The 21,657-nt window shown below is 40.3% G+C and overlaps 1 protein-coding gene across 5 annotated transcripts; it reads right to left on the bottom strand.

The window, feature by feature from the left end:
* Window positions 1-2,246: 2,246 nt before the first annotated feature.
* Window positions 2,247-21,620, bottom strand: U2AF1 (U2 small nuclear RNA auxiliary factor 1). 5 transcript variants are annotated; one of them, XM_037903139.2, is made up of 9 exons: window positions 21,440-21,572; window positions 16,912-16,999; window positions 13,835-13,865; window positions 13,155-13,221; window positions 8,055-8,104; window positions 7,031-7,129; window positions 5,091-5,224; window positions 4,545-4,637; window positions 2,247-2,529 (listed from the first exon to the last, which is right to left on the bottom strand). In XM_037903139.2, exons 2-9 carry the CDS (start codon window positions 16,956-16,958, stop codon window positions 2,373-2,375), a joined length of 678 nt encoding a protein of 225 aa, XP_037759067.1. In that variant the 5' UTR covers window positions 16,959-16,999; window positions 21,440-21,572; the 3' UTR covers window positions 2,247-2,372. The 5 variants fall into 5 exon arrangements, with proteins under 5 accessions (XP_037759067.1, XP_037759074.1, XP_007064489.1 ...); XM_037903146.2 differs by lacking the exon at window positions 21,440-21,572 and adding an exon at window positions 20,340-20,445; XM_007064427.4 differs by lacking the exons at window positions 13,155-13,221; window positions 13,835-13,865 and adding an exon at window positions 12,184-12,250 and having other exon boundaries at window positions 21,440-21,620.
* Between the last annotated feature and the right edge of the window lie 37 nt (window positions 21,621-21,657).

The raw sequence follows: 21,657 nt of genomic DNA, 5'->3' as shown, positions 1-21,657 counted from the left end.
TGAAGTAAAATAAAGCAAAGCATGAGAAATTGGGGTCTTTGCAATTCATTTGTGATGTGTACAAGTTTATGTCACTTTACAAAGGAAAGCTGTACCAGGCTAAAATGATTTAAATAAACTGGTACAAATCACTGTGTAGACACTGGCTTCTATCAGTTGAGCTAGTTAGCAACATGACTTTGTGGTGCAGACAAGGTCTTACACATGCTGTTTGCCACGTGAAACACAAGAAAATAATCCCTGATTTATTTGTAGGCATTGCCTAAATGCACATGAATACCATCCGTATCTTGCTGGATCTTGCAATCTAACTAGAAAAGGGTATTAAGTAACACAATGTCACTGAAGAGAAAATGGGTAAATCTTAACGTGTACATTGAGATGAATTAGAGGGCTAAGAGTTAACAATTTCAACCTCTCAATTGGTGACAGGGGCACCCCCAGATTTCAGCTCATTGTGATATTGCCACTCAAGGTCATTGAAACGCTGTTGAAGTCCTTGAGGTGACAGGAAGCCAGGATCTAATTTCTAGTATATTGAAACATAGAACATCAAAGCCATCTTTACACATCATAATGGTACAGTAAGAGAAAAGCTTCTTTTGCTTTGCCCTTAGCCTTTAAAACCAAGTTTCTATATGTGCTGATTTCCCCCCAATCTGGTTAGTTAAGGCATTCTGCACAAATCTGGGAACAACTCAATTTTTATTTTGGCCCAAAAGTTCACCTTAAAGAGGTAAGATGTGTAAGATTTTCTGCTTCCCTCCTTCAATATTAATCACTATTTACCAATTCTAAGTGCCAGTGAGTGCGGTCTTTTCTTATGTTTATCATTTGGGGATAAAATAAAAACTGAAAGTTAATTATTACCGTGGCCACAAAATGTCTATATCCACTGCATTTACATAGAGCTATTCTTCAACCACTTTTAGGCAAGTTCTCATTAATACAAGCTTTTGAAAACACTAGTAGCATAATAAATTTCCTCCCTTTCTGAAAGCTAAATAATTCCTGATGTACAGGAAGTTGTAACTGGTGGATACTTTCTACAACCTATTTCTACAATGCTATTTCATGGATTGATAAGCAGACCGGGATCCAAGTCTGATTATACATCTCGTAAAGTCAGCTATTGTACAAGTTGTATAGCACTTAAGATGTTCCAGCAACTTGTAAGTTAGAGGCTTTAGCGCTAGAAGAGGCACTGAATCCCATAAAATGTATTTTGCTTTATGAAGTACAGCTATGATTCACAGTTGCAATGAAGACTGTAGATAGAGTAAGCCTACAAGTATCAACTTCAAAATATAATAAAATGCTCTTGTCCATTAGCTTTGCTATGCAAGTGCCTTATGTAGGAAAAGATGCTTTTAACTACAGTTCAGATCTTCTCTTAGAAGTGAGCAACAGATGGAGAAGGTACAGTGTACTTTTCACTAGCGCCCAACTTACTGCTTATCCTGAATACTGATATGCTTTCAGTTAAAAGGACAGCCAATGGAACTTCAAGTAAAGAAACCTTCCATGAAGGTGGATCTGATACTTAGATATTTTTTTTACACAGAACTCATCCTGCTGTATGGAGCATGAGCTTTTGCATGATAACTTGATGGTCTGTTATAAGATACTGCATTCATAACTTTAGCCTTAAATACTGCACTAGATACACTGTCCTCCTAAGGAATCACCTGAGGCAGGTAGATGTGTGTGTGTGTGTGTGAAGAATAAAAAAAACCCGCTTAACTATGAATTCTGGCACAGCCAGGAGTAGCAACTCAACTACTCCAGAGGGCTTAGAGAATAGGCTTTAGATTTTACACCAATGAATTGGATTTATTGTAAATGCCACAGTCACAGTGATAGACAGTGCAGACTTCTATTAACATACATATTTTTGTAACTTAGCATGTCTACTGAGTAAATAAATGCACTTTGCACAGCCTTCCTTTAAATGTGCCTAAACTAACCTAAAAAAGCAGACAGCAAAGCAGAAAGGGAAACTTAAATTGTAACTGTCTCTTAAGCAATATAGCACTTTATCCATGTATATAATATACTATTTTATATTATATACACAGGCATGCACATTTTCCTTAACAGTTAATTCATACCTGAATGTAAAAACTTGCACACCTCCAATACATTTGCCACCTTTACCGCAAGCATAGTTAATCCAGCTATTTGTCAAGAAAGAGGAATGACAGTAAAAAAAGACTTCCCCCACAAGAAACAAGTTACACAAAGAATACTGTATCACTACAAATTTTTATTCAGAAGCCCATCTTTTTTTAAAAAAAAAAATCTCATTAGGAACTTGTTTGGTCAATCGACTACAACACTTTCTACTGGACATATAGTAAAAATGGCATGGCTCAGAATCGACCAGATCTTTCACGATCTCTTGACCGCCTCCTATCACGTTCCCGCCCTCCTCCTCCTCCGCCACCGCCTCCTCCTCCGCCACCGCCTCCACGACCACGATCTCTGGATCTAGAACGACGTTCACGGGACCTTGACCTGGATCTATGCCTGCAAAAAAGCATTAAGAATGTAGTTCTTGAATATAGGGAAACAATGCATCAATATTCTACAGAGTACCAAGGATCAATCATTCAAATGAAAACACCAGAAAAAAGAAGTAGAGTTTGAAATAAGGTTGTGATTAGGTACTACCACCACCTAAGAGCCCAGCACTTTCAAGCCCACAAGGCCATCATTACAGAATTCTTCAGTTTTAGGCAGTGAAGGGTAAGTATGTATAGTGAAAACTGTTAACTGCAGTCACTTGTCTGAATGGCCAGAAAAGGGTCAGTTCCCTGTTAGTACCCCTCTAAGTTAATTGCACTGTTATGAAGAACCAGTTGCAGCACTGTGAAAAGTCTTTTGTAGCCATTTACAGATTTAATGGTACACTGCAAGCGTACAGGCCATAGGGACTGCTATATATAAAAAAAACACCTAACAAATCAGGATTTTCTGTACTGAATTTCCCAAGCAGCATGAGACCAAAGCATTTTCCTCCTCTTCAGTCTCCCTCCACCTTCTACATAACCAACATAGTAAGGCCAGTGAGCTGCAGGAGCCCAAAAATGCATCTCTTATGTCACAGCTACTCAGAGCTCCAGAGCCAGCCTCTTAGGGAGGAAGGTCATCAAAAATCTTTGAGAAGGATTTTGAAAGGCTTTAGTAAGACCATTGTATTACCAAATGGAAAATTATACATTTAAATTTTTTTAAAGTTATGTTACTAAATATGAACTACAGGATTTTTTATTTATAGGCATTGCTATGGAGCTCAAAGTGGAACTGAGTAACTGTTTGCCCCAACTTGTGAATACACCAACTTTGTATTTCAGGGGAGTTTGGTGATCTAGGACACGAAAGAATGATGCATTCTGGTGTGTCACAGCAAAAATGTGTGGTGCTTTTTTGGAGATGGGTAGAAGTGTGTATGTGTAAGGCAAAAGATGAAAAAGCAAGATCATTTGTGCTGAGCGTCTACTTTGCCCCTTGTAATTTGGGTCATTTGGCACAAGTCTCATTTTGGTTACAATACTGCAGGTCACCTTTAAATATATATAATTCATTCTTGAAAATCCATTCTCACAATCTCACAAGAAAGGACGAGGAAGGCTTTTCAGGAAGAGAGGCCGAGCTCAAGTGTTTCTGACTAAGGGAAAAGAGGTTGGGAACCAGAAAAGTAATCACGTGGCTCTTAAGTCAGCAGCACATTTTTTACAATATTATAACCTTCTTAGCATAAATAAGGCAAACAAATGAATCCTTGACACTTTCCATTTAAAATTAATTAATACTTAATTTCTCAGGAAAGCAGGAAACAATGCAATATGAACTTTTCACAAGTAAGTTTACTCCTCCAATTCCCGAAATATTGCAAGACAATTTAACAGCATTTTTAGAAAAATATGAATTTTTGTGTTTGTGAAAGTGTTTAATTGATAATACTGGAAAGTGAAGTCTAACAGCAAAAGAGGTTTCATACTGATAGCAGCAATGCAACATTTGCCAACGTACCTGAATTAAGATTAAAAGAAACCTTTTTGCCACTGCGTGGAACTCTGACTATGGCCACTCAATACACAGCATGCCTACCAACGGGGAACAGTAGCACCAACTGTTATGGAATTTTGTGATGTTGGCAACTGTCCACTAGGAATGGAACCAAGATCACCAACTCATCTGACACATGCAACAATCAGACTTCACTTTCCCAACATGGAATGGATATGAACTGATAACCTAGAGGGGAAACTCTGTACTTCACATTACTGACTCTCTCTGCCACCCTCCATTTTTGATTATTTTTTAAATTTGCCATAAAGCCAGATTAAGTCTTGAAGATTTACAGGAGAGTCAGATTGCGATTCCGTAACAGAACTGGATTGGGAGAAGAAAAAATGATTTAAACAACTTTCCTCAAAGTCAGATCCTATTCTTTGTGTCTTCAAAAAGCTTAGGGGGAAAAAAAAAAATCTCTAAATTATTTGCATCAGTTTGCTTTAAATCAAAATACGAATGCTTACTTCTTACGACGACGTCCATATAACTCACGTCGCAATTCTCGGGAGATGGGCTTCAAATGCATAAAGTTACAGAAACCTCCTCGCGTACACTCTCTGTGGAGTAGAAGAAAATTACCACAAAGAAAGCATTTCAAATTTATATTCTTAGCTTTTCTTCTATATAAACCTGAGGGGTTACGTTAACTGATCTGTGATTTTTTTTAATGTAACATTAAACATTGGGAAGTATGACTCTTGGTAAAATCTCTTAATTGCCCTGAAGTCAGAGTTACACATGAGCATAATTTACTGGTGCATGAATGTCTGAAAGTGAAGGGAAATTTTTTGTAGAGATGAAGTGACTGAGTGCACATGGGTGCTAAGGTATGTGAACTGAGCTTGCTCTAGAATCTATATGTTAGGGTAGCTTTAAGTGTATTTTCTTGTATTTTTACTGAATGCATCGTTTGGAAATGCACTTGAGAAACCTTACTCATGCAAAGCTTAACTTGGAGGTCTCTCTAAGCTACTATAATAAATAAGCAGTAGCAAATATCATTTCGTTACCCCATTTCATATTGACGGCAACAAGCTTCTCTGAAGTCAGTCACAGGTGAAAGCTCAGCATGAATCGGCTGACCATTAAACCAGCGATTGTTCAGATCAATCACAGCCTTTTCTGCATCTTCTTCACGACGAAACTGAGAAGAAAGTAAAATTAACATTCTCAAAATGTTACATAAAATAGGTCAAACATTACCATTTAATTCCTGGCTAGATATTTAACACGTGCTCAAGGCCAGTAATAAAACTAGAAGTCCATTTTATATTCTATTTGACCCTACTCTTAAGTGGTGTCTTAATAAAACATATGTGGGTCCATTCAGTTTATTATTTAAGCAGTAACATTTTAAACAGGAACAGGCAATCTGGAGAGGACTTAGTGGTTTCTCTCCAGACTAAAGAATTTTTTTGAACATTAACATTCCATGTTTAAAAGACTAATTGGTCTTGCAGGCATTTGTGAGGAATATGACTTAGATAACATAACTTGCAAGTATATCAGCCTGATGAATACTAAATCGTTATCTAACTTACTATTTACTGGACAATTAGAGTTTAAAGAGGCTGTCAAGCATTTTAGACAATGAATTTATGTTCTCTAAGAAGGTTTCATAAACACTTAGTTCAAAAAAGTAAGTGTGCAATAACAAGGTTCTGTGAGATTTAAACCAATATCCCATCGTTCAGTGTTTACACTCCAAAACAATACATAGTACTAATTACATAAGAACCAGAAAGCAAAACTGACTGGAAAGTAAGTATGTGATCAATACTTTTCGAATTCCATCAAAATTCTGTGAGGACAGTCAGAAGTCTGAGTGGGCAATGAAAGGGGACATGCAACTGGGACAAGGATTGGGGTTAAGAAGGGTGTCAGGATAAAACTAGGAACACTTAAAATGGCTGTATGCATCACAGCAATTATTGTAAATACCCAGTTACCCCCTGCCCCCCTTCAGGGTCAGCCTTGTACAAATGCCATTTCATTTAATCTGTTTTTACACCTATTCCAGTTTGAGTAATGATCTCATCAACATTATAAAAAAAGCCTAGCCTCAATGTTCAAGTTGAGCAAGTTGCAAAGAGTAGGCAAGTTATGACAGTTCTAATAAATTCAACTGCTAGCAAGATGGGCAAGAATTTTAAAGTATGATTTTCATCTGATTGACCTTTTTAAGCATATTGTACTTCTAATTTTAAAGTTTAATACTGTAATGTGCAACAGTGTAAATATGCCATTTATTACATTTTACTAGGGAGAATATAAAACAAGTTAACAGTCTTGAAACATTTGAAAAAAACTGATTCGAATTTTATTTTTAAAAAATCTACTTGTATTGTAGTTTAACCAGTTGACACACAAATTAACACAGAGCAAGACTGTTCATTATTTTTTATTCGAGTGGACTGAGCTGATCCAGGTCACAATTGAAGTCAAAACTGAACCCAACTATTCTAGTCTTCTCCTTAAAACCATCTGGTGCTTCTGTTCTGAGAGGCTTCAGAGGAATTGCAAGACATTCAGTGTAAACAGAAACTCCTCTCAAGTGCATTTGCTGAACACAACCGGGCCTTTCTCCAACAATGAAGTAATTAACATTTAATTGAGCATGTCACAATCATACTTGTAAGTTAACAACTTTATAGTTCACCGCTCTGAATTTCAATGCCCAAATGTAAATCAGACAACAGTTCATCTATGGGAAATATCTTCAGAATTAAAAAGGTGAGATTAAACTTTATGAAAACAAGACAGAATCAACTGTAAGGGAACGTATTTTTGCCTGGTTTGGATTCTAATCCACACACACGTATACAGAACCACTCCAACGTATAGGTATTTACTTTCATAAGGGTGTCACCATGTTTTGAAAATGTTAATTGTGCATATTAAAGAAAAATTTGTATTCATGATGTATTGCAGAGGTGCTTTTGTATCTTACCTTTACATATACATTTCCAACTAGATGATCTCCAAGGTTATCACAAACGTTCATCTCCTCAACTTCACCATATTTTTCTTCCATTTCCGTGAAGACCTCCTAAATATAGAGAAATTTATTAAAAACATTGTGCAAATTAGATGGATTAAACATACCTACAAGACAATCAATCATTACTAAGCAGGAAGACTATTCTCTCTCCCAACACCCTTCATACATTTTTGTTCTAAGACTGTAAATTTCTGGGCAGGCACTGCATCAGCCTGTGTGCATGGACAATATCTAATACACTGTGAGTACTACAAGGATAAGGTAATTAACAACACAACAAAAAGGTAACTTTTCTTTATTTGGAAAATGAGATATACAAGACACTAAAGCCTTTTGGAAAGAAAAGCCAATCCAGTCTACTACAGTACTACTAGTACAGTCTACTACTTCAGTCTACTACATTTCCAAATTTATTAATTGTTTGCTAACACTGAAGTATATTTTTTAACTCAGCTGTGTGAGGAAAAAGCAGAATGGGAGACACACCAAAAATAGACCATATAGTATTTTGTTTTGAAACTTAATCCAAGGTCTAATATAAACAATAGAGTTATAGGCAATTTAAACAGACTACAGCAGGGACTATATGTAAAACTGAAGTTATACGAAAAACATCTAGACACTAACAGGATACACATCAGTCAAGCAACCAAATGTCTAATTTGTGTTTTTTCCCCCCTCCACCATCCTTCCCTGATCACTCCCAGCATCCAATCTTATTATCATTTAAACAGTACAATCTCTGGGGCAGGGAGTGTTTCTTGTAATGTGCATTTAAGGCACTGCTTATCAGAATTAGAAGTGGTAAACCTAGAGAATGATAGTCTTTCTTTTTTGGTCCCATCAAGGATTAGCTGGAAAGTTTATTTTTCTAATTTTTCACTTCCACGAACTAAACTTTATATGTTTGCCTTTGAAAAATTAAGAATGTTTGAAGAATATAATGCATTTTAAACAGTGAATTTCAACATACCTCAAAGAATTCATCATAATGTTCCTGCATTTCAACATCGCTCACAGCACCTGCAAATTCCAAGAGTCATACTGATTAGAATCAATATTTGAATGACAAGACTCTGAACATACTACAAAATATATTTTAGAGAACAGAAGAAGTCATCTACCGAAGTATAAGAGATGCCATGTAGTTAATCATTAAGGAGAATTAAAAATAACTGTGAGCAGCTTTGAGTCCCAAAAGAAAGGCATATCTCAGTATGTGATACTAATATGGTCAAATCAAGACAAGTTTTAATCAGCATCCAAATAGTACACGCCAAATTTAAGGGGAAAGGATTTACTTTGAAATGTGACTGATTAAATGTAGAACCCCACCCTCTATCTACGAATGGTTTACCTACACAGAAGGCAAGTGCTTTGTCACGTTAACTATTTTAAAGCATGGTTATTAACATTTCTCTTCCTAAAGGCGGAGCTTTGTTTAAAGATGTTCACTCCTCCAGTATAAATACACTAGTTTGAGAAATCACTGATGTGATTAAAACTGCAGCTCATCATGATCCACTGAATTTGTTCAGAATACAAGATACACTTTTCTTGTTCCCTCAGTAAAGAGTGAAACTATGTGGCTTTGTTGTAGAAAGCATTTTTCCATTTTATTTTTAATGCCAATTTATCTTTCTGTAATACTGCAGAATGGTCTTGTTTTTGTTTTTTAATGCGAGAGGCTGGCCATATATTCACATTAGATCATTTTTGTGCTCCTAGCTGGCCTTTGCAGGTGAGTGCTGCTTGCCTGCTGCTAAAAAACTAACGTAAATTAAAATTTTGCTCATTTTTCAAAGTATTAAGTATAGCAAAATAAATTACAATAGATATTTCCAATTCTACACCATTTTACCATACATTTTATTTAATAAGTTATATACATTAAAGCCAGATTGATTAAGTCTTCAGTTAAATGGCTTTATTACAATCAAGTAGAGTAGTTTTAAAATAGATGTGGCACTTCATGCAAAAACAATATTTTAACCTTTAAAATGCAACACCATTGCTTTTCTGAGCAAAACCTGCAATACGACAGGATGAGGGTCCAATAAAGCTATGTTTATTTGCCTCAGTCACTGTGCAAAAACAGGTGTTCTGAACCCAGCCATTTCTGGATCACAGTGCAAATGATGCCATTTAGAACAGCTTTTCATCTTTACTGAAAGATGCTTAATATTAACCAATAAAACTACCTAATCTTCGTGGAAATATGAACGATTTTCATCTATAAGGTTAAAGGGACACTGGTCAAGTATTTTAGGCTCAAGATATTTGACCTTCCAGATTCAACATGTTTGCTTTTCAAGAGACCCTTGCCTATGCAGCAACTTTAAAGAACTCCCAAACATTTAGTCAACATTCACTACATAGAGACAGTTTAATAGCTAACCATATTCCCAGGGCTGTGCCAACATAAGGATGATAGCACACTAACATCTGAGTGATTTTTAAAAAAACATCAGTTTGGAAGAAAGGAGCACGATCAAAGTTTACGAAATGGGAAAGTGTTGAAAACTGATATGGACATTCCATTGCCAAACTAAGATTATAAAAAGAAAAGTAAATGAATTGGAAGTACTTGAGAGTGTCCCTCTAAGATGGAAAGGATAGGCATCATACACAGATCTCACAAATATTCAAGTTCCAGGGCTACCAGTGTCTGAACCTTGAGAAGCCCAACTACTAGATAAAATCAAGACTATTACTAGTCAAAATTAATGTTAATCCTCTATGACAACAATGGAGAGGAAAACAGTAAAGCAACATTAAATAGCTATTCATTAAGAATATATGCAGTATTTAAATAGGGACAAAGCTGAAAAGATATGGGGAGGGTTTCAGCACACCCATTGATAAAATAGAGCTATAACTCTACCATACCAGGTATAGTTAGGCTCTGTTATACAATTACTCATCTATCAAGACAAATTAAAGTTTAAATATTAATATCAAACTCTAGTTTGGAGAATCTGTTTACCTAAAGACTCTTGCAAACTCCAGGAGGGTCTGGGCAAATAAAATCTAAACAGCTGCACAGCAAACCAAGCAACTATAATTCTGTTCAAATTAGTTACCAGCTCACTGAGAACTTAGCTGATGTGTAGGAAGTACCCAACATCCAACTGCATATTTTTAGCAATACACAGATAGTAATAAGACCGTAAACATCTACAACAAAAAGCCTACAGGCCAACAGAACTTTATAAACCTAGACAAACTTCATAAGCAACATTCTACTTCTAAAGAAAAGCTCCAGTTTGACAACTGACATTAAGTGTCAGTCATCTAATCAGGGGCATTAGTTTTGTTATAAGATATGTTGTTTATACTATCCTATAAGTTGTTTATCTTATGAATCACATTTCACTCTGAAATTAGTATTTGATTTCATAAAATAGAATGATATCTAATTAAATGCTGGTAACCAGTGTTCCCTCTAATTGTTCCCACCCATGTGTAGAATGAATTTTGTTATGTGCACAAATATGGAGGTGATGTGAGACACAAACTTCATATCGGTGCACGTAACAATCATGTGGTGGGGTGGGACCGAGGGGTTTGGAGTGTGGGAGGGGGCTCAGGGCTGGGGCAGAGGGTTGGAGTGCAGGGGTGTGAGGGCTCCGGCTGGGGGTATGGGGTGCAGGAGGGTGCTCTGGGGCTACGCTGGGGAAAGAGGACTCCCCACAGCAGCACCTGGACTGGGAGGGGAGAGGTATCTCTCCCTGCTACAGCAGCTTCAGGGCTGGGGCTCCAGGATAGGTGCCCCACCCCTGGCCTCTGCAGGTCCGGCCAGGGCTAGGTTCAGGGAAGGGCGTCCCGGCCGTGACAGCCCCGGGCCTAGATTCAGGGAGTGGAGCCCTGTAACAGGTCCAGGCCGTGCCGCCCTGTCCGCAGCTGGGTCCGGGTGCGCCACCCTGGTTTGTGCAGCACTGCCCCTGCTGCGCCTGGGTCGCGCTGCGCCACCTGGATTCAGGCCGGGGTTGGGGCGCCCCGGCCACAGCAGGTCCAGGCTATGGCATAGTTGGGGCCAGGGCGCCGCCCCAGCCGCGGCAGGCTGGGGGCCGGGCAAGGTTGGGGCACCCCTCCCCCGGGCAGGTTCCCTGAGCACCTGTGCAGTGCTAAATTGGGGCAGGGAACTTAGACTAGTTCGAATTAGTTACCAGCTATGATCCAGTGGTTAAAAAAGTAATAAATGAACAAAACTTTACCACCACGTGCTCAATTTGTTATAAAATATTAGAAAAATAACACCCATCTTTTTAGTTCTAAAGCCCTTAACGTCTTTTTCTACTAGTGTCATTGGATCAGTAGTCACAAACTGACAATCTCAGTCATTTAACTTCTGTCATGATGCACAATACGAGACTTTTTGCCCATTTCCTAACTACAGAAGAGTTAAGAAATTAGTTCATAACAATATCCAAACTGCTTCCTTTCCCCAAGTGTACTTTTAAAATTATTTCCTACTATGCAAATATGTAACTTAGTTCTGGAATTTGAATTTTCAAAGTCAGGGAGAATTTTAAACATGCACTTATCCAAAAGGACAGCTGCACAAGAGCAGCATTTGTCAGTCCAATTTATCTTCCAAAGTAGTCACTAAATGGGAGCTACATCATTAGCCTAGGACAAATATTTTTGCAAGCAGTTTGAAAGTTCCAAATTTGAGTACTCTCAATGCTAACATAATGATGGGAAACACGTTATGGATTAAGTAAATGTGTGACTGTCCTGCTTTTTGAGCAGTGAAGTCTAATGCATACCTTTAAAACATAATAGCAAAAATATATTTCTAGGGCGCAGGCAAGTGGCAGAGGGGAAAAAGGGCAAAAGGAGACAGCAGTGGATCAAGACTGCTTTACAGTGGTTATCATTTCAACCACTTTTTGATTTAATGGACAAATATCCAATTTCTCCTAAGAAACAAATTCCTGTGGAGGGGTGGGGGTGAGAAGGACAAAAAAATTGTTGACACATTTTATGAAGTGTGGTCAGTTTGATCCGTTAAGCTAAAATGGTAGACCAGCTTAAGTCGACACTGAGCTCTGACAATCAAGCCCAGGGAACCAGTGAAGGAACTTGTATGAACTTACAGCGCAAACCGTCAGCAGACTGGGAAGAGTTTTGAGGGTTACGGTAAATGTTCAAGAGGGCAATGGTCTGAAATACAAAACGCAACAACTTTATATTATGGAAAAGAAATTTAACACGAAACTGGTTTCCTTTTGGTGATCGCTTTAGCCGAGTCTCAGTGCTGAAAGAGAGGTAGTTATTTTCTCCCAAGAGGGGAGATTTTCACTTAACTGGTGACCTTTCTGAACCAACCTAACACTGTAAAGCAATAGAGATCTCATGATACTCGATTACTGTATTTTTACTTTAACGGTTAGTTTGCTCACCTCCATTACAATAGAAGTGTTTACATGGGGTCAGTCAAAAAAAGTTTCCAATACAATAAATGGTGTCCAAGTGTCATAGTAATAGCTGTATTATGTAAGGTATCAGCACACTCAAATGTTTGATTTTGGCCTTACTGAACAATTAGTGAATAAAACCACCCAGCAAAACATTCTAAAAACAGCATAGGCTCTAATGTATAATACAGTAATCATGGTATAACATGAAATCTCCATTTCCTAAAGAAAGGAAAGGTGAAATAAAATGCACAATTTTGGGCAACTTACCGTATATCATAAATATACCTAAGTTTTCATATTATATCAAGAATTTGATAAATGCTTGCAATGTAATCATTTAAAAAAAATGAATGCAACAATAAGTGACAGGGTTTAACAGTTACAGGATGTAATGCTCATGCACTGTGCAAATGATTTTGAATCAAGGAAGTCCAATTAGTTTATCTTTTTATAGAAGTCACTTTCTGCACTTTATAAACATGTACATTTACCAAGTTCTTGATATATGCGCAAGAAGAGTTCCATCACTTGTCCTGTTTGCAACAGCTTTATGTCAGCAGCTCAGAAGCCAACATTATTTTCTCATAATTAGGAGTGGGCTCTTTAACACCATTCTTTAAAAAAATTTCTCCAACTGTGGGACTTACAGTGTGAGCCGTCAGCCGTCTGTGCACTGTTTTGGGGATTACGATAGATGTTTTGAATCAAGATGGTCTGCGGGGAAAAAAAATAAAAAGGGGAATTCTACTGGCTGCTGTGCATATAACAGACAATTGCAAAGAGACAACTATTCATAAGATTTTTCCTTTTGTATTTGCAGAGTATCTTCTGTAACTGCATCCAAACCATCATATTATGAAAACAGTTTTAAATTAACCACCAAGAAAGAGCGGTGTTTGGTTTCCCTAGTGAACTGTCCCAAGTATATTTACTGAAACTGTTTATTTGGGATAAGTGTATGACATCTTGTTTCAGAAGTACGTCACCTTGCTCTTCAAGCTGCTCAGAGTTATGCAGATACCCAAATTTATCTTAGTTTAAACCAAATTCATTACTGTGAGCCTAGAAAAGCAGCATTTGTGTCAGTGCACAGAACATAGCATGTGATGTTGTAAAGTCTTTAAACTGTTGCCTCATATCAAGTTTTTCAAATATCAACTAGATACCCCCTATTGTCTCATCAAGCAGTTTCTTGGTGGAATTTCTGTTTAAATAATATAATAGTTTTAAATGTTCACGTTTTCCGATCCTTCAATAAAGATCAATATCCTTTTAGCCCTTCTGCTTTTTACTTGAAGAATTAGACCAGGCAGGCTTGAAACCTTACATTTGTACCGTTCTTCTTAAAATCAAGTTGTCTGAAAAAACAAACCATGTTTAAGTTAGTAAACTAATATTACATAAAATTCCAATGTCCATATAACTAATCAGCTCAAAGAGATTTAGATTTAATTACTTAATATACAAGTTTAATGTTAGTTTGCATGAACTTTCATCCCCAATTGAATTTAACTGGTGCAATACTTTTGTTTTTTGATGCCACCAAGAGATTAGAATCTGTTAAATTACATTTAAATCATATACTGATTTTACTAACACATCAAGCAAACCAATACCTGCACCAGTGGTGACAACACAATAAAATATAACCATGGCAATAGCTCTCTATTAATAAGATCTGTTCCTCGATTTTCTATCACAGCTGATTACCAATATTTGCATAAAGACTTCCATAATCAACCTATTACACGTCAGATTCACTAGCAACATCACAATCCAGCTTGTGTGTCAAGTCCAATGCCACACACACAGTAGACTGAATTCACAACATGACCCTGTCAAGCCCAGCAATTCACTTCAACTGACATCAGCTAAACACGGATTAAATTGCCAGAGAGAAAATTGGTGGTCCAGGTTAGGAAACAATTACTTTTAAACTCAGGTTTAAAAAGTGATTTCTGAAAACATGTTTAAGCCAGACAGCATGGATGGCAAGTATCCATTAGATGTGTTGTTACAGGAAATCAGTGAAAGAGTTAGGAATCGAACCCAAGTCTACAACTAGGCCTGCACTAACCCACATACACTAAACAATCAATTTGTAATCACCTAGAGGATAATAGGGTTATAAGGAATAGCCAGCATGGATTTGTCAAGAACAAATCATGCCAAATCAACCTAATTTTCTTCTTTGACAGGGTTACTGGACTTGTAGATGGAGGGAAGTAGTTGCTATGATGTATCTTGATTTTACTAACGTTTTTGACACAATCCCACATGACACTGTCATAAGAAAACTAGGGAAATGTGGCCTGGATGAAATTACTATGAGGTGAGTGCACACCTGGTTGAAAGACTATACTCAAAGAGTAGTTATAAGTGGTTTTCTGTCAAACTAGGAGGGCATATCCAGTGGGGTACCTCAGGAGTTAGTCCTGGATCTAGTACTATTTAACATATTCATTAAATGACTTGGATAATGGAGTGGAGAATATACTTTAACGTTTACAGATAATATCAAGGCTGGGGGAGTTGCAAGCACTTTGGAGGACAGGATTAGAATGCAAAAAACCTGGACAAATTGGAGAACTGGTCTGAATTCAACAAGAGGAAATTTAACAAAGACAAGTGCAAAGTACTTCACTTGGGAAGGAAAAATCAAATGCACAACTACAAAATGGGGAATAATTGTGTAGATGGTAGTGCTATTGAGAAGGATGGGGGTTATGGTAGATCACAAATTCAATATGATTCAACAGTTGCGAAAAATGGTTGTAAAAAAGGCTAATATTCTGGGGTGCATGAACAGGAGTGTCAAATAGGTAAGACATAGGACGCAACTGTCCCACTATACTTGGCACTGTTGAAGCCTCAGCTGGAGCACCGTGTCCAGCTCTGGGCGCCACAATATAAGAAATGTGTACAAACTGGAGAGAGTCCATAGGTGAACAACTGAAGTGATAAAAAGCTTAGAATGTTGACATCTGAGGAAAATGGTCAAGAAACACTGTGCATGTTTACTTTTGAGAAAAGAAGACCCGGGCGGGGGGACCTGAAATCAAACTTCAAATATGTGGAGAGCTGTTACAAAGTGGAATATGATCAACTTTTCTCCATGTCTCTGGTAGGACAAGTAATGGGCTTAATCTGTAACAAGAGAGATTTAGGTTCGGTATTAGGAAATAATTTCTAATTATAAGGGGTAGTTAAACTCTGGAATAGGCTTCCAAGAGGTTGTAGAATCCCACTCATTGGATGTTTTTAAGAACAGATTTGACAAACACCTGTCAGGGATGGTCTAAACTTTATGTGGTCCTCCCTCAGCACAGGGAGCGGGACTTGACTTCCTCAGGCTCCTTCCAGCCCTACATTTCTATGGAATCCGTACTGTAATATTAAAACAGCTTTTAAAAATACATGGTTTCTGACCACTCAGTAGCATAGCTATGTTTGCAAGAGGAATTTTAAAGCAGATTCTTAAAATGGGAGAACTCTATTGTAGATGAGATATTAGAAGTGGTCTCCCCAGGTCACGGTTGAGGCATATTAGCAAGGCACTTCCACTGTTGCATATACTGTATTTCTGTGGCTAAATAGCTGGAAATGCAGGAGCTTTCCTAACCGCTAAAAATTTAATAAATGAGAAATCATCTCTTTACCTGCATATCTTGACAATCAGCAATGATAGAAAACCAAGTAAACGTAAACTGGAGTTTAAATGTGGAAATTTTCCAGGAGTGTGGAAGATGTTCTTTGAGAGAACTGTAGTGCTAATAAATCAAAAATACATGTCAACCAATGCCCCTCTCTTTATAGCCTATATCCACTCCTCATTTCACAGGTAACATTTAACCAGCCACAGACTGGATAATATGTAGAGCCAATCGTTGTATATCCTTAAGCAGCTAGACAGGCAGAGAAGCAATCCTTCCACACCCAATGGGCTAAGCAAGTGACCGCTAACGCTTTTAGCCTGGGCCAAAGATCACAGGAGGGCAGGGGAATCTCTTCTGACCACGTCAGATAAGGAAGCAAATTTGCTTATAAAAAAATAATCTTGGAAGTTCTCCCATTTGGGATGGGTAGAACATGCTGCCATTGTTTGTGGTGTAATCAATCTGGGATGGTTTAAGTGCCTAAACATCTCTGAGAAGGCAAAGTTAGAACTGTCTGGTCTCTACTATAGACAAGCTTACAACAGCATTGCTCCCTACAACCTTTAAGGTGATAGGAGACCATTATAAATGCTGGGGAGGAAAAAACACTCCCTCCCCAGAAAAAAAAAAAAAACATAAAAACGTTTTTTGGCCTCAGTTAATTTTGGATATGGTAATTATTCATTTGAAGTGCTTAGAACCTACACTAAAAGAGATAGGTACATAAATTCTACAAGAGGGAACAAACCTGGCTAAATGTTGGTTTATTGTGCAATCGAGAACATCTGTCCCCATGACGGCAAGCTCCAATTTTGAAATAAAATGAACAGTTCACTCTGCAAGTAAAAAACAAGAGATAATTAGTCTATGGAAATACAAGGCAAGAGGATATTAATACACAATTAGCATTTAACATAAAATGCACACTATCAACTTAACTTTAATTCACAATTACATAGGTCAATCAAATCAATAAAGTCCGAGACAGTAATGGGACTAGTTAGCTTATACTGATTCCCCCTCATCCATGACCTGAGAGATCTGCTGAACTCCAGGACAATCAAAAGTGCGCAGAGCAGCTGCAATCTAAAGTACTTAAGTGTACTTATTCAGTACCTGATTGTTAAATTCAGGGTCAGTGGGAAAATATTCTCACTTGTAACCACTATTCTTGCTATTTGTTTCTCCTCCTTCCTCATCCTTTCATTTCTGCCCTTCTTTCCTTTCTGTCTCTCTCTTCATCCAGGCAAACCCCAATTCTTTCCTCCCTCTCAGTCAGCTTCACTCCACACTACTTCCCATCCCACTAGCTAAAACAGCCAACAGTCAAATAGTTGACACTTAAGGGATGTCTACACTGCAGCTGGGAGGTGTGACTCCCAGCACAGGAAGACAGACTCCACTAGCTTAGCTCCCCCCTCTCCCTGCACCCCCCAACACACAGTTCAATGCCCCACTGGCTCCCAATGAAACATATAAACTGAACACATAGTATTTCTAATTTCACAAATACAAACAACTGCTAGACCTAGCCTTGACTATTTCTCTTTCTAATCAAGAGGTAATTTGTACCGCAGTAGCGTAAACTGCCCATGAACCAATGAGAACAGGACTTCATTCTTTTATTTAAAGGACTTATTTACCTGTTATGAAAAGTAAACACAGGCACTAGATAGTGCAGGGAGAGTGAAAACTGCCAATATGGGCTATATACATACACAATGTATATAACCTTGCTTTTGTCTGAATTTACTTTTCTTTATCCGTACACTCACAATTTACAACAATTCCTTCACATTTCCTTTTGTCCAGCTGTAAAAGCAACCAACTTCTTTCAACTGATAATAGCCCACCTTAACTGATTAGTTTCATTATAGTTGGTATGGCAACACCCATTTTTTCATGTTTTCTGTGTATATGTATCTTCCTACTATATTTTCCACTGCATGCATCCGATGAAGTGGGTTTTAGCCAACGAAAGCTTATGCCCAAATAAATTTGTTAGTCTCTAAGGTGCCACAAGTACTCCTCCTCCTTTTTGCTGATACAGACTAACACAGCTACCGCTCTGCAACTTATTTACTGGCTATGTCCCCACGATTTCCCCTCCCCTCTCCTCCCTTAACTCTGGTATGTTCACTACAGTGGCTAAAAAGCAGAACTTAAATAACTGGTAAATTTCACGTTGTTGCTCCAACTGCATAGCACAGAGGAACAGAGTGAAAAGCACTTAATTCTAATGGGTTGTGCATAACACATGTTGCATATTGACAAAATGATTTTAATAAATTCCATTTTGCAGTCACAATTACAGGCATGGAGGAAAGCTGAAGGGTGCTCAAGTGTTTATTTGGGCTTCTAGGCAGCAACTTCTATCACCAGACCACAGCATGAAACATTCAACACCCATTAAAGATTATATTCTAATTCATACCTGGCCTACACCTAGAATTTAGGTTGACTTAGCATGAAACTTTTCACAGCCCTGAGCAATGTAGCTAGGTTGACCTAACCCCCACTGTAATCACAGGTAGGTTGATGGAAGAATTCTCCCATCGACCCAGCCACTGCCTCTCAGGTTTGGTCTACAGCGGCTCTCAACCTTTCCAGACTACTGTATCCCTTTCAGGACTCCGATTTTTCTTGTGTACCCCGAAGTTTCACCTCAGTTAAACTACTTGTTAACAAATTTAGACATAAAAATACAAAAGTGTCACAGCACACTATTACTGACAAATTGCTTACTTTCTCATTTTGTCTGCATTAAATTTTAGTTTGTACTGACTTTGCCAGTGCTTTTTATATAGCCTGTTGTAAAACTTGGCAAATATGTAGATGAGCTGATGTACCCCACAGAAGACCTCTGCATACCCCCAGGGTATGTGTGCCCCTGGCTGAGAACCACCAGTCTACACTAGCAACTTATGTCAGTATAACTACGTGACTCAGGGGTGAGTGACACAGTTATACCAACATAACTTCCTATGCACTATGTTGAGGGGTGGGCATCTCCTGTTGACACAGTTACCGCCTCTTGTGGTGGATTACCTACAGCAACAGGAAAAGACCCCTCCCATCGGCATAGGTAGCATCTTCACTGAAATGCGATAGTGGTACAGCTGCATCAGTGCAGTTGTGATGCTGTAGCATTTTAAGTGTAGACAACCCTCAGAGATGGATATATTACAGCAGTGGTCTCCAACCTTTTTACACACAAGATCACTTTTTGAAGTTAAGATCAATCCAGGCTCTACCCCGCCCCTTCCCTGAGGCCCCGCTCACTCCATTCCCCGCCCCGTCACTCGCTCTCCCCCACCCTCACTCACTTTCACCCAGCAGGGGCAGGGGGATGGGGTGTGGGAGGGGATGCAGGCTCTGGGCTGGGGCCAAGGGGTTCCAAGTGTGGGAGGGAGCTCCAGGCTGAGCCTGGGGCAGGGGTGCAAGCTCTGGGAGGGAGTTTGGGTGCAGGGATCACGTGGTCACATTGCACCTAATTTCACGAGTTTTACTTTTGATTAGTGTCATTTGTGGTTTATAGATCCAAAATCCTCCAGGGATTGTCACAAATCAGTGTAACATTCTCAACTGTGGGGTGTGCATTGGCTGAGCCTGGGGCAGGGGGTTGGGGTGCAGGAGTGAGGGGTGCAAGCTCTGGGAGGGAGTTTGGGTGCAGGAGGGGGCTCTGGGCTGGGGGTTAGGGTGCAAGAGAGGATGTGAGGTGTAGGCTCCCGGTCAGCAGCGCAGTGGGGGTCAGGAAGGCTGCCTGCCTGCCCTGGCCCCACCCCACTCCTGGGGGTGGCTGGCTACACCGGCCCTTTCCTCCACAGCAAAAGAGATGTGCCAGCCAGACATTTCCAGGAGCAAGGTGGGGCATGACCCAGGAGAAGGGGAGGGGGAAAAAAAAAAAAGAGTAGAGTTCACTCCAAACCTAAAGCTAAAAACACAACTACAAAACCTCTACTAATTCATAATACCCCCAACAATTTCAACTCAATGACAATTTCAAAGTTTCATTTTCAATTCTCCTCACTTAGAATGAATGGGACTGGTGGGGTGGGGTGGGTGGGAGGAAAATCATGCTTAGTCCCTAAAGGGATCAAAAATGTTTGCACGATTTATCAATCATCCATTCCATCAAGTAGGCAGCAACATTAGCAAAATTCAAAAGCTACCTACCCTCATTTTCTGACAGAAGGATGACCATGAGCCATCAAAAATCCACTGGGGCAATGTCAGAATCAACGGCATCACCCATTTCTAGAGAACCTAAGCTTATCTTTTTAAGAGCAAAACAAAAACAAACAAACAAACGAAACAAGACTGCTGGCCCTGGAGTTTGCAAAAATGAATCTTCCAGACATCAATCAAGGGTAAAGAGGATACATTAGTGCTCCTGAATGAGCACAGCAACGGCTCCAGGGCTTTTGCTGATCAGAGCTTCACGAGCAGTAAAGCGACAGCAGAGCCGGGAGGGTCGTTTTCGCTATTGTAATCCAGAGCAGCAGGACCTGGATTTATGCGGCCACAGGGTGTCGAGGCGGCAGCAGAGAGGAGGCGGCTCTATAGAGGACGGCGGGGGGAAGGGAGCTACTAGCCTGAGCACGCTTTGAAAGGAGCCCTCGGCGCGGCGCTGGGCCCCATCCCCAATTGTTCACGGCTCCAAACCGGGACGCGAGGGCCCGCCCGGAGGGAGGCGCGCCCCGGAGCGCGTGCCCGCAGCAGGGCGGCAGACTCCGACAGCCAGGCAGAGCGCGGGAGAGCACGTGGGGAGATGCTCCGCGCGCACAGTGCTCGCTCCCTCCCCACCCGAGTCCCCGCCTCAGAATGCGGAGGCGTCCGGGCCGGCTCCCCATAGGGAACGGCGAATAAGCGCGTGGAAAGACTCTCTGCCGCGCGCAGCCCGCTCAGCTCCCCTCCCCCACACGGCGGTTACCCACTGCGCGCGCGGGCCTGGTCTCTGGAAGGCAGCGCGCGCCGCCCAGTTTCCTCTCACACCCACAGAAGAGCGCGCGCGCCGCCACGTTCCAATCGCCAAGGCCGCTCCGCCTGCTCCAGGCCGGGAAGCAATAAACTGCGGCGGCGGCGCAAGCAGGGCACGCGCACGCGCGCTCCATGGCGCGCGAACCCGGGCGGGGGGGGGGGGGAGGAGAGACTCCGCGTTGAAACCCATTATATGAACGGGCCGCACGAGCCCGCCCCCCGCCATCTCTCCCCTGCAGGGTACCCGGAGCGCTGAGCCTCCGCCGGTGGCGCAGCTACGGGCACAGGGCACTCACTTGTCCTTCTCTGTGCCGAAGATGGAGGCCAGATACTCCGCCATCTCCCACCACCGATCGACCGCCGGAGAGCCCCCGGCGCCGATTGAGCGCGTCACAGCTTCGCGCCGGAAACGCTCCGCCCCGCCCACCGCCTTCCAGCCAGTGACCAGCGCATGGGGGAGGGGTTGCTGCCATCCGCGCATGCGCCCCCCAGCTCCTCGCCCGCTTCTCTCGCG

This window comes from Chelonia mydas, chromosome 1 (genome assembly GCF_015237465.2).
Source record: "Chelonia mydas isolate rCheMyd1 chromosome 1, rCheMyd1.pri.v2, whole genome shotgun sequence".
Lineage (NCBI taxonomy): Eukaryota > Metazoa > Chordata > Testudines > Cheloniidae > Chelonia > Chelonia mydas.
The sequence above is the reverse complement of the archived record's forward strand: the minus strand, read 5'-3'. Positions and strand labels throughout refer to the sequence as shown.